Below are 13,850 nucleotides of genomic sequence, written 5' to 3' on the forward strand. Positions count from 1 at the left end.
GAAAATTACGTATGTATTTATAACATTAAAAACATTAATCAAACCAATAGTTTGTATTTAGAAAAATTATTTTTATTAATTACTATATATTAAATTTATTATTATTTATAATTTAAATTTTTATGATGTATTATTTTATTTAATTTAAAAAAAGTCTGTAATTTTAGGTTGTTTAGACGTTTTTACTTTTTCTTTATCAAGGAACTCTCCCAACTCTTCTAACAAGTTAATAGCTTGCATACAAAGAAGTTTCTCATAATATACAACGTATTAGTTGAGTATATAACTTGCATTTGAATAATTTCGTTATAGAGAGGAATTCACTATAGAGAGGTTCGTTATAATGAGGTTCGCTAAAGAGAAGTTCAAATATATGAAAATTGCTGTGTCTTTAAGGGCCATGTTATGCAGACTGTCTCGGGCACGGCAAATTACGGGCTATGCCAAAAATGCATGTTATGCAGAGTATCACATCAGTATTGCCAATTTCGTATTTTTACAATGGTTTGATACTTTTTGGTTGTGCCTAAATTTAAAAGGAAATTTAGATATGCTCACTTTCAATTTGCCATAAAAAATAACTGGCAAGAAAAAACTCATAGAGGCTGTATTAAAAAATGTTAATTTATTATTACATTATCTTACAATAATTGTTAACTGTACTTAACAGTACTTACGTCTTTCTTTGAAATCAGAAAATGTAATAATTATATTATTAGCGATTTATAAAAAAGGACTGTGTTTCTTACTGCAATTTTTTCTCCAAAACGTATTAGAATTGTAATAATTTACTCCTAAAACGCACAAATTTTGAAATTTATTACTAAACAACACTGTTTTACCTTAGTGCCGGGTCACAAATACGCCGGTTCTTATGCCGGAGATTGAACAGCCATATTGTATTTTTTCTCATTCTCAAATTTAAAATTTGCATTGAAAACAACAACAATTGTACTCATGCCGTGCCCGAGACACTCTGCATAACATGGCCCTAACAAAACTTCGTTATAGACAGAAATTCGTTATAGGGAGGTTTGCTATAGAGAGGTTTGACTGTATATTATATATTGCATATATATACAATATATATATATGTATATTATTTATTATATATATTTATCTTTATTAAATAGTTATTATTATTAAACTTTACTCAAATTGTAATAAGATATAAAGAGACAAAAAATACTATATATATTATAGTATTTACAGTATACTATCTATATTATATATGTAAATATTAAGTATTATCTATGAAACTATTAATATAATTTTATTAACTAAATGATTACATTGCTTGGAGAAGAAATATAAAGACTTCAAGAACTTTGTTTACTTGCACTATTCAAATTTTGAAATGAAGGCGTATAAACAACAAAATAGAAAATGTATCTAAATATGCACAAAACGTGTAATTTTATGAATGAAAAATATAATATAAAAATTTACTTAGACCATGCATATCGAGCTATATATACAAACTAATAAATATGTAAATGTATTGAGTATTATATACTATAGTGATTACGTACTTTAGTCATAATAATTCTATATAACATAATTATATAGAATATATCAAGAATGCAAATCAAAATTTCCTGTGAGTAAAGAAATAAAATAAAATGGAGTATATATGCATTTAAAATTAAGTTTAAAGTATTTGTTATATTTTTAAAAGTAAATTAAAAATTTAGAGAATAAATTCTTGAAAAAATTGCATAAACGTTCTTTTCCTCAGCTTAATGCAAAAATACAAAAGCAATTTCTAAACAAACATATTTATATATATGGACATTATTATCACTTATGGCATATATAAGTTTAGAAGATAATAAATAAATTCATTTGAAATTCCACTCAAGACACATATTTAAAGCAAACTAAATGATCTTCGTAGACATGAATCCCGTGAATCCACTAAATGCGGCCACACGCCCAAGCGGATGCGCTAGTCGCGGACTAGAAAAATTAAAAATTGCAAATTCTAAATTCTGAATTCTGAATTGCGAATTGATAGGCGGGCGCATGTTTCGCGCCATTTTTTGATTAAAATCATAAAAGTAAATTTACATTTTGACTAACAAAAATAAAAAGCACAATTTGCGGACAAATCTGATAAAGTGATACACTTCACTAGGTACAGATTAGAGAGATTAGAATACCATAAAAATTACTTTTTTTTTTCTTTAGATCTAATATAGTTAATTTGTGTCGACAGTGTCAAGTGTGATATAAACTAATTTTTTGTATTAGAATGTATCGCATTATTGTCATTGAGAATACTATATAGATATAGAATTGTAGTTGTTAGTTGTTATCATTATTTAAAACAAAATAATTAGGTTATATTTAAAAATGAAAAATAAAAATGTAGTTTATACTAATGGTTGGTTCTATGTGGTTAATGGTTTGATGATAAATGAAAATATTTTTTCACTTGATTGCATGAGTTTACGTTCTGTTAATAATAATGAACTTTTTATAAAAAATTATAAAATTTTAAAAAGTTCTTTATTAAATATCTGTCATTATAAATTATTATTTTAAAATATTAAATTGTCATTTAATTTTCTTTTGAAAACAGCACAAAGAAAGAACTGAAACAAAAATATTACAATGTTTGAAAATATATGTATATTATATTATGTATAAATTTTCTTCTATAATATTTTCATTGTTTGGAAAAATAGATTAAGTTCATATTTTTCCCTAAACAAATTTTCTCCAAAAATGCTCGAAAGAAAATATTCATAATATAAACATAAATATTAATATATAAAAGTTCTATATATACACGTACAATGGTTCAAAATTCTTACATGCAGCCCTATAGCAGAATGAACTAATTTTTAGTGGAACGTTTGGCGCCTTATATTTCTACGTCTACACCAAAACGAATAAAATATAAATTTTACTTTTTTTAAGTATAAATAAGCATTCGTTTGTTTCTATGGTGTATAACATTAAGCAGTCTATAGAGCGAAGAGATAAGAGCTGCTAGATTATTAATACGAGTATATGGAATGCTTGAATAAACGTTTATATATAAGAAAATATTTGCGGTTTTCAGTAAATTTAGAAGTAAGTTTATGACTTGCCTTAAAATGTTTTTAAATTTTTTTATAAACATATGATATATATGAAAAATTTTATGTTGTCCTCACCCTTCTAGAACGAGTCTGGGTATGACGCACTATGTTCATTGATCAACCCTAATTGGACTTAGGTGCGATGGACAATCATCTGTGTTTAACTTTAATAGAGATTATCTGGTATTGAAAAAATGCTCAAATACTAACCCAAATCATCTTGTTAAAGTTTAGACTTGAACGTTTTGATATTACAGATATTTTATGGAAAGTTTTCATTAGAAACATTTTTTTCACATGATAAATTTTTCATATATTTTTGCGGGTGAACATATCCCAAAACTGCTAAATTTAGGCTAGAAAGGTTAGGGAAATACATGTCATTTCTAGCCAAAATTATTGGTATATGTTCATCCGCAAAAATATATGAAAATTTGATCATTATTTTTTATATTGTCAATACCTTTTGATTGTAGTAATACATATACTATATGTGCTTTTTTCAGAAGTATGAATATCAGTAAATATCAAGTTCGCTACAACTTTCCTTAAAAAAATTATAAAATTGGAACTTTATACCCTTAGAACTCAATTGGCGATATGAATCGACTGACTGTTCATTGAGCAAAATTTATGCCAAATCTCATGTGAAATAACATTTGCAGGAATGACAAGCTGTCCGATAGAAATTAAAATATTTAAATTTTTCGTCAGTCTTGCTCGTTTTTTTTCGTATACAACCGGATTTTTGTCGGCTTTCATGCAAATTTCAATCTGTTTTAAGTCTTCAAAGCGAAAACGTCATTTAAATGCACGCATGATTCTATTTTGTATTATATTTTTCTGAGGAGTGTTCAAAATAATGTCAGCAGTGAATGATGTGTAATAGCAAGTGTTGTCGCTCCAAGAAGTCGTGCCAGGAATTATGTGTAATAGCCTCTTTAGTAAAAATAATTATAGTAGTCCTAACCACGATGTTCTTTTCTTTTGCGAGAACATATTCGAAATTAATTGATAATTATTAAGTGTTAATTACAAACAGAATAAAAGAGTTCTAATGAAAGTACCGGAAGTCAGTAGAAGAGGATTTTTGAAGTAATTCTGAAATTTAATTTCTAGTAACAATATGTGCCTCAGAAGCAGATAACCTAAACTACATAAATCTAAATGAAAGCATTTCTTTACCGTTAAGAAGTATATCATCTTCAAGAAAAAAAATTATAATTCAAATGTGAAATCAGATACAGATAATCTAATGACGAAGTTTTATTAAGAAAATGACTGTGTACAGATTTTTCCGAATTTTAAAGATATTTCGAATATTTAAGTTTTTCGAGCAATGTAATCAAAAACAAGTATTTAACTATTCAGAAGTAAAAATAGATAATACGCACACTATATTGTCCTACATACATTACAATACATTAATGTCCACTGGCAACAGAAGATGAAGTCATCTATGAACATGGATAATAATTGTCGAATAAGACAAACAGAAGGAAAGAGTAGGAGAAAAGTAAGAGCATTGGCGCGATACGATGACATATGAAAAAGTTATGGGAGTTTTTTTCTAATAATAACATTAGGTAATTAAATAATCGTAATTAAATAATATAATTTGTTATATTGATTAATAAATGACAATTTATTTTAATGAATTGTATTGTATTCAAACAGTACGTTTATTAGATGGTTTTAAAAATATTTTATTTTGATTTAAAATGTTTAATTTAGAAATTCTTTGAGTGATTTTGAATAAGTTTGATGATTTTATTAACATATAAAAAATTGCTTAAGTATTTATTTTTTATACATGAAGTCATAAAAGATGGAATAATATTCTTTCATAAAATTAAACTTTGTATAAAATTGAAATGAAGAAATTTCTTGCACAAGTTGGGTAATGCAACTTATGAACTACATAGATATGGTTAATGACTAAAATTCTTATCATGTTACATATGTATATATGATAAGAAAATTTTACATTGACAACATACTAACAAATGTTTACTAACAAACACAAAAAAATATTCATGTTATGAGTTTCGAAATTCTATATTAAATTGGATATTACTATGACAAGCCCCATGAGGAATAAAGTATAACTACAGCTGTCGTTTATTATGTCTTAAAGTTAACATTGAATATATAATTAATAAACTGCAGTTGTAAGTCTTCTCACATAAATTTTTTATTATTAGTAGGTGGAGAACATTTAATAATTTTAATAACATTGAAAGGAACAGTTTTAAAAGGTGTTTTACTATATATATTTATGTAAATCCAAGTGTGATGTATATATATAGATAAATATATATGGTGTACTATGCATTTGTTACACCCTACATACTATGTAGGGCTTGTCAAAAATTGTGTAACACAGTAAAGGGTTTACGTACAAATGGCGGCCCGTCTTATGAATAGACCGGCTTACTAAGACTGCGAGAATTGGGTCAATAACGATAGTAACGCAGTAAAAGATACTTCCAAGATAATTTAAACCACATATATTTTTGATTAAAATGATAAGAGAAATTAATTAAGCGACGTCCAACTGTCTGTTCGACTTTTGTATATAATCGAATGACTTTAGGTACAACGTCTTTTGAGTTTCCAGACAGATACAATTGACAAATAGATCACATTGCGTGACTTAATCGTGTAATAGTGTACAGTATAACTGCAGACAATGAGTTTATGTTTATAAATACTGGATTTTACGTCAAAATAGTTTTTATTTATTTATAAATGACTTCACACACTAAATTATTAAAATAAAAAAATTATTTTGTTACATTTTTTCCCATTTATTTTTAATTTGTTTTTTTCCTAAAATTCAATCTACCTTCATATTTTATTTATTAAATTGTCGCCTTTAATTACGTGAATTCATGACAAATTCTTGTTCTAAATCTCAATCAAATATAAGAAAAACGTATATAGACTGACTGATAGATAATCCAACATCGCCAAATAAACCCTCCTTGAGATACTGATCAACAATGTAGTGATTTATATAATGTCCTGATATGTCACTTATTGCGTTATAAACACTTTAACAATTTTAATACAACCTTTTTAAAGTATGTATGAAGGGTATTAAATAAAACAAAAAATACTATTCCACTAAATCTATAATTGTAAGCAAAGTGTAGTAATAAATTTATTGAAAAAGTAATTAAAGTAACTGCTTCGATGACATAACGATAACCTTTCTAGCAATGGGACCTAAGGAGATATTTTGAAGTAATTTGTTTTTATATAATGCAAATATAAATAAAAGCTAATAGATATTGAAAAGTACTAATTTACGATAAAGTTTTATTTGAATTTCAAATTTTTCTTTAACATTTTATACTACAAAACTATAAACAATAATTTATTTCTATTATAAATTGGAACATTTATAGCGCTTAAATTATTTTTTATCGCAATTATTTATATTTATCAAATATTTTTTAGACACGTTAGCTTGGATTTAGTATTTCATTAAATTTATTATAGTTTACACACATATTTGGGGGAACTGACTTGTCATGCCTAGTGCTTTTCCACATGCATTTGGATGGATTTTGGGGTACGCTTTGAAGTGTGAAGCAATTTGTTAATTTTGATTATGTTAGAGTGATTCACTTTGACTTATAGAATATATGTCGTTTGAAACCATTGGAACAAATTTTTAAGTTCTGTTAACAAATTATATATATTTGTAAAGAGTTATTAACAATTAAAAAGAATGCAGGAGTTTTTAACCGGAAATTATGAGAAGAACAAGTATAATATTATAACATAATAGTTTATAATAAAATAATATTAGTTAATATAAAATAAAAATAAATCCATTCAATAAAAATGTTTGAAGCAGAAGAATTGAATTTCAATTCTTAGGTTTCATCGTTCTAGCGAAGAGCGAAACTTCAAAGGACCAAGGAGTTATATTAAGTCTCAATTAATATACTGAATTAATATAAACTTAATAAAGCTCTAAATCCAGTAGGATTTATTGTTATGATATTTTGAATTGCACTTTATGCTTTTTTAATCTTATCTTCAATGTTATTAAACCTGATAACTACAAGTAAGTAGCATTAGATGGAATCCAATTAGAATGATTTAAAAAACTGATCTTGAACTACTAAATAATTTCTTTTTTTTTTTAAATACTTATACATTTATTTATTGTATCTTCTCTTACAATGAGGGTAACAATGAGTTTTAAAATATTATCACTAATTACATAATATTACAATTATTTATTTTAACTATACATTGTATAATATTAAATAAAATAAGTAAACCTTATATCACGGACCTCACTTAAATCAATGCGTTAAATTTTATTGGAGTGAATGTAAGGTGTTTTAAGTAAGCTTTATCAGATTACTACAAAGAAAAGTGGGGTTTTTACTTGAAGCTGTCGAATTTTAATTAATGGCTAGATGGTCAGCTCTTTTTAGGTGGTAAGTAATGGATAGAAGTTCGAAATTCCTTGCTAACATGTTCTGTCAGCCTTTTATTTGATTTTTTCTTATATTGCAAATACTGCTTTAAATAAGAGAAATATAATTTCTGACATAATACAAATGAGTTCTAATAAGTTTTTCGAAAAGTGATTAACTTTGAGGATATTTCGAATATTTATAAAATATAAATATCTTTTCAAGCAACTAATATAGTATTTTTAAACACCATCCTTTATAATATTACATCATTTTGCAAATTTTCGATATCACTTTTATCAGACATATAGTAGATATGCCGCGTCATACAGCATGACTCTAACTCATATCAGTTGGCGTAAGCTCAGTTATGTACTACTGATAAATAAAGTAAACGAAATATATAAATACCTAAGATATTATTATATTTTTTTTTGTTTCTATTTACTTTTGCGTAAGTAAAGTGTGTTATTCTAAGGTGTACTACTTTTTTTTTTAAAGCGCTATATCAACAAACTTTAGCGAATACAGTAAGCAAAATGAGCATCGTCTACCCAAGTGCTTTAGAGACAAAGTTCTTTATCAGCGCTTATCAGTAAAAAATGAACTGTTAAAATATATTACATAATGAAATTATGAAAGACAATAAACTTATTTATATGAATTTATATTTTATTGCTAATTTTTATAATCAAAAACCAAAGAGTTTATTTATTATCAAAATTATCAAAATTAAAGTAGCGACCATCTTTCTGTAAATTGGCTTTTTAATTACTTTTAGCGAAAAATATTTGGGAAAAATTGTAGTTTTTATTTCTTATCAAAAATGTTGTAGATTCCACTTATCTTCATAGAGCGTGTTAGATATTTTTACTTTAAATATTTTTAAATTTTTAACATCTTAATTAAGTAAAATGTGTAAATTAAACTTTTCTTCAGAACACCGGTGTTTAAAGTTATGTTGCTAAGAAGAAATATGTCTTAGATTGGCTTAAACTGCTTTTTGAGTCTCTCTTAAAAGGTAAGTGATGGCTACGGAAGGCAAACCCACTTATCTCATTATTTTTAAAAAATACTTAATTCCAATGTTTTTGTTACAAATTAATTAAAGGAATTTACAACTAAGTTTTTATAATACAAATTCAATATAAATCCAAACAAAATCCGTAGAAATAGCGAGATAAAAAGTGATAAAATGTTTAAAAAATATTTTGGGTTCTGTATGAGATACCACACCATTTACTGCCTTTGAAATCTATTATATTTTACAATAGATCACATATTGTCTAATGTGATAAAGGTTTATTATTCAATAATAACACCAATTGGAAGTAAATCTTTAGGAAAGGTTTTGTAAATAATTACTCATTATTACTTGTATATATTTATTATATATTTATGAATATCATTTATCATCATATGTTTTAATCGTAATACTGAACTTCCATTATTAATCCATTATTGAGATTAAACATTGTTTTAATCTATATCAGTATATTAATACAACAAGTTTTAATTTAATTCCAGTCAAAGTTTAAAACTAGTGCTTCTTTATATAATTCATACCTAATTTTATATATATTTTTTTTGTGTTATACTTTACTCGTTTACGTTTTTGAGATACTTTTTAGAATTGCAAAATCATTTGATCTAAACTTGTTTTGTTTGTATGTATATATGTATGTTTTGCAGATTTGTTCAAAAGTATTTGTTAACTAGGTCAATTGTATTAAGTATGAAAGCAGTTAAGAAAATTGAGTGCTTGAGTGAATACAATGAAAGGAATTTACTTATTATATTTGATTTTAATAAGATTTTTAATCACTTATAGAGTAGTATTAGGCCATATACAGATGACAAAAAAAGATACATAAATGTATTAAAAGGTTTTTTTTTTGTTTGTTATTTAAAAATAATTTTTTTAACATTGATAATGTTTATACAGACGTTTCTTTAAGAAATTTTTTTGTAAAATTACTTCATATTATTTTCTTCTTTTTATGTATTCTTTTGCTTAGTGCTGTTATCTGGCACTTTTTTTAGTTTTTTTTTTTGTGGGATTTACTTGCAATTTGACTACTGCTTATTTCTTTCAATGTATATATTTGGCTAAGCATTAACCGCTTACGTGAGTGAATTAAAGAAGAGGTGTACATAGTAAGTGATTTGAGTTTAATTGAGTAAGATTTAAAGTATGACTTTAATACTTTATAAAGAGGCGTTAAGCATTTTTTTATTTTGAAAAAATTTAAATATGAAATTTAAATCCATTTGACTTAGAATATCAACAGTTTTTACACATTTTTTACAAATAACGTACAACGTTAATTTAAGTTTCCTTGATCATGTACTCAGCAATAATATACATATATCTGTTTTAAATAAGCAAATTTATAAATTTAAGAGAAACGTCAAAGACCAATGTTACAATGTGACTTACAATATGCGTTATGGTACCTCAACAAACTGCATATATGTCTTGACACGATCCTTATGTCCAATAAAATCCATAAGTTGCACATCTTTTAAGTATAGATTATTTGAAATGCAACAGACTTACAACTTTAGATAAGAGAGTTAGTTTAGTTTATGGTCGTCATATGGTAATAGGATCATATATGCAGAATGATTATTAAATGTAGAGACAATAAATTTTTAAGTGTTAGTAAGAACATAATGTAAAACAATATGATACATAAAAGAACCAAACCGTCAACGGATATAAGTTAAATATTTATTGAAACAAAAGGACTACCTTAAATTTAAGTTCTAGTCCATAATAATTGAAATAAACAACCAAGATATTATATCCGATTAAAGATATTTAAATGGCAACATGATTTTATACTACTATACAGTAAATTGATGACCACATTCAGATATAGAAATTAGTAAACCAAAATCAATCTGTTCGTCTACTTGCTTGACGATAGGACAAACTTTAATATATGAACAGAATGAACACCAAAAGTGCAATAAAAGTTGAGAACGGAGCAAGTGCATTATTAATGAGTAAATACTTTTTGGTAATGTGTGTTATATATTATATTTTTGGATTCTGTAATATGCAAATATGAAACAAGTTTGCAATTAAACCAGAATTATGCTGTCAAAACAAATTAAAATTGTGCTAACAGCAAAGAAAGTGAATGAACTTTAAGAATTGCTGACTCAGTTTACCTGTAACTTCTGGACAGCACCGAATGACATGAAAATATCGGACAGAAGGAATATAAAAAGAGAAGAGTAAAATAAAAAATTATATGCAGAAAAATAAATATCTGTGTTAATAGAAATATATGAAAATATTATATAAATGCATATTTATTAACTTTAATATACCTTTAACCATTGGTTCAATGATATGCGTCATCTCTTCTTGCGGTATCATTTCCATTAATCTGGCTATATCATTTGCAAGCATTTTCTCGACAACATCCAAAAAGTGTGGTTTCAAAGAATGGAACTTTGTGAAATCTTGATGCTGTAAGACATCTTGCATTTTTTTAATGTCAGGAAAATCACCAGGAGATATTGACTGTTCACGTTGGATGCGATCATAAATTTGTCCTAAATTCTTAATTAAATCTTTCTTTTTGCTATCTTTACCAAACACGCTAGGCATTTCTTTTCGTAATTCGGATATGATAAATGCATGTACTTTAGCTAATCGCGCCCGTTTTATTAAATCGTTCAATTTGCGTAAAGCTGCATTACGTGGCAGTGATTGCAAATCGCGGAAAAGATCTTGTTCTTCATCCTCGAAAAGTCGCCTATTAGCATCATAACGCAATGGTTGATCCCAGAAAGAACCAATATAAACTCGCGCTACTTCTGGTGTTTGTAATACTTTACCAAGTGACCACATAAGTGCACCATAAACTCGCATCAGTTGCTGGTGATCAATCATATCTGCTTTGTTTAATATGATTCTTATTTTATCATCGTGACCCTTCAAGGCTTCAATAGACCTTCGAAACTCATCTGATATATCTAATTTATGTGCATCAAAAAGTAATATAATACGATCGACACGTTCAGCAAACCATTCAAGTACACCCGTAAAATCATAACCACGATCGATGCGTTGTTTTTCACCAGACAATATACCAGGAGTATCTACAATTGAAATAGCATGTAGCACTGGTGAGTTTACTGAGGAACATTGAAACCTGTTGAGAAAAGCATTTCCGTACTTGCTGAGTGGCCGGAATTGTTTCTTAGGATCAACTACCAATGCATTACCGGGTATTACACCTTCTTTCTCATCATACATAACCGCTATAAAACGGTCAGTTGTTGGTTCGGGACCAATACGTATTCCAGGAAAATCTCTTTCTAACAAATAACGTATGAAAGTGGTTTTACCCGTTGAATATTGACCAACCAATAAAATCATTGGTTTCGCATCGAAATCAGGATCCTCAAGTTTTGGCGAATGAAATTCATGGAAGTGATAATGTTCCTCCAAAGGTAAAAGTTTGCTTCGGTAAATTTTTTTCAATTCGCCAATTACATTTTCCACAACCTCCTGGTTCTTATTTTCGCGTTTGAGAAAGCTAAACATTTCAGCAAATCTTATCCGTTTCTTACTAAAATTTTATATTAAACTTTAACGAATTACTTTAATATTGAAGGATATATATATAAATATTTAGACTTGTACTGTTTTGTGTTATATTTGCTATGGAATTTATGCCGCCCCAAAATGAATCACGCAAGCAAAAATTTATTTTTGGATTTATTTCGTCACGGTTTTTCACTCAATAAATAAACAATTTAGTACGATTCGCTAAACGAATTTACGGAAACTTTTGCAATTAGAATTTAATAGTTAATTACAAAATAAATTTTTAATACATAATTCGAAAAAAATTAATAAATAATTAACACTTTCTCAATCCGCTATTTGACACCGACGTGCCCTCAACTAGTGGGAAGCTTCTCTCGAATAAGCGAAACAACGTCATTTGACAGCTAACCTGCGGAAAGCATTGCCAACATTAAATGTACTTAAGGCATCGCAGACATTTATCAAATCGTGGTGAATTATATTTTACCCAAATATTTTGGTGAAGATCTACGGAATTTTTATTTTATAGTTTAGTTTTATATGTGATTAATCAGTTTCGATGCATGTGTCTGAAATCATACTGAAGTAGTATATTTTAAAATAATATATTAAATAGAAAGAAATGAAAAATGTTGGCACCCAATTTTAATAATTCAATAGCATTCAAAAGAAAAAAACATTACAAAATATTTACTTTTTTAATATTTTCAAGACTTACACAATCATAGTGATTTCGCTAGAAAGTATCTCTGTATAATCCATTGCGAATTATGTAGAATATATGGATTATAGACTACTAAACAAAATGTTCGAAACTTTTTATTGATATATACTATTGTATTTTTATTATTAAAATTTTCTGACTTACTTTGTTAATATTTGTGGGCTTTTCAAAAAGTAATTATAGGAAACTGTTCTCATATTCAAATACATTTTTATTTTAAGAATTACACTTATATTATCTACAATGTATTATTTAATAAATTTTATTATCGTTATTTTTAAATAATTTAAATTTTCTGACTTGCTTTGTTAATACTTGTGGGTTTGTTAAAAAGGTATTATGGAAACCTATACAAATTTTATTTTGATGGTTACTTCCAAATATAATATATTTAAGGATTAAAATAGAAACGCAATTTACATTTTATCTTCTATTGAAAATTTAGTTCTGATGTAATTAAAACATCTTTTGGTAAAGATCGGAATTACCGATCGATTTAGCATATTGTAACTATAGTACAACTATAACTACATTATTGAACTATATTATTAACTTTACTACTATTATTATTAAATATTATTAGTATGTGTGTATGTTGTGAGGCTATTAATGAAATAACATATAACTGAACTGCTCAAAAGGGTTTTTTGTCTTTACCCCAAGAGCATCTTCCGAGCGCTTTTAACACATTACTGCGAGATTTCAATCGGCTGCACAAGGTTAAGGCATGTGCGGCGGAAAAGATAAACATACTGCCGAGAACGATACTTAGGATTTTGGGTTTGTTAGTTGTGGGGATCCTGAATTCACCGATATTAATGGACAGAGTATTGGATACTTCTATAGTCCTGGAAGCAAAGAGAGTGGCTGTGGATTTATTTGGCGATAGGTGAAAATTTTTATCAGCCAAAAATTATGCAACATAGGGGAGGTATGTATCCAATTTATTGTATAATATAAAGGGACCCTGGCTCGTTGTAAAGATTATACATGTCTGGGAGACATGTTAGACATGTAAAGTA

The 13,850-nt window shown here is 26.9% G+C and overlaps 1 protein-coding gene across 5 annotated transcripts in view; it reads right to left on the reverse strand.

The window, feature by feature from the left end:
* Positions 1 to 13,000, reverse strand: part of LOC119677632 (EH domain-containing protein 3) — a 35,210-nt gene extending 22,210 nt beyond the window's left edge. For 2 of the 5 annotated variants that reach the window (XM_038089068.1, XM_038089067.1), the window contains exons 1-2: positions 12,823 to 12,923; positions 10,874 to 12,123 (exon numbers count right to left, since the gene is read on the reverse strand). In XM_038089068.1, coding sequence (XP_037944996.1) covers positions 10,874 to 12,123; positions 12,823 to 12,866 — 1,294 coding nt within the window. In that variant the 5' untranslated portion in view covers positions 12,867 to 12,923. Of the gene's footprint in view, positions 1 to 10,711; positions 10,721 to 10,873; positions 12,124 to 12,197; positions 12,549 to 12,822; positions 12,924 to 12,972 lie in introns of those variants that run through there. The other 3 variants (XM_038089066.1, XM_038089070.1, XM_038089069.1) reach the window with 3 other exon arrangements.
* Positions 13,001 to 13,850: the final 850 nt, after the last annotated feature.

The sequence above is a fragment of the Teleopsis dalmanni genome, chromosome 2 (assembly GCF_002237135.1).
Source record: "Teleopsis dalmanni isolate 2A chromosome 2, ASM223713v2, whole genome shotgun sequence".
Lineage (NCBI taxonomy): Eukaryota > Metazoa > Arthropoda > Insecta > Diptera > Diopsidae > Teleopsis > Teleopsis dalmanni.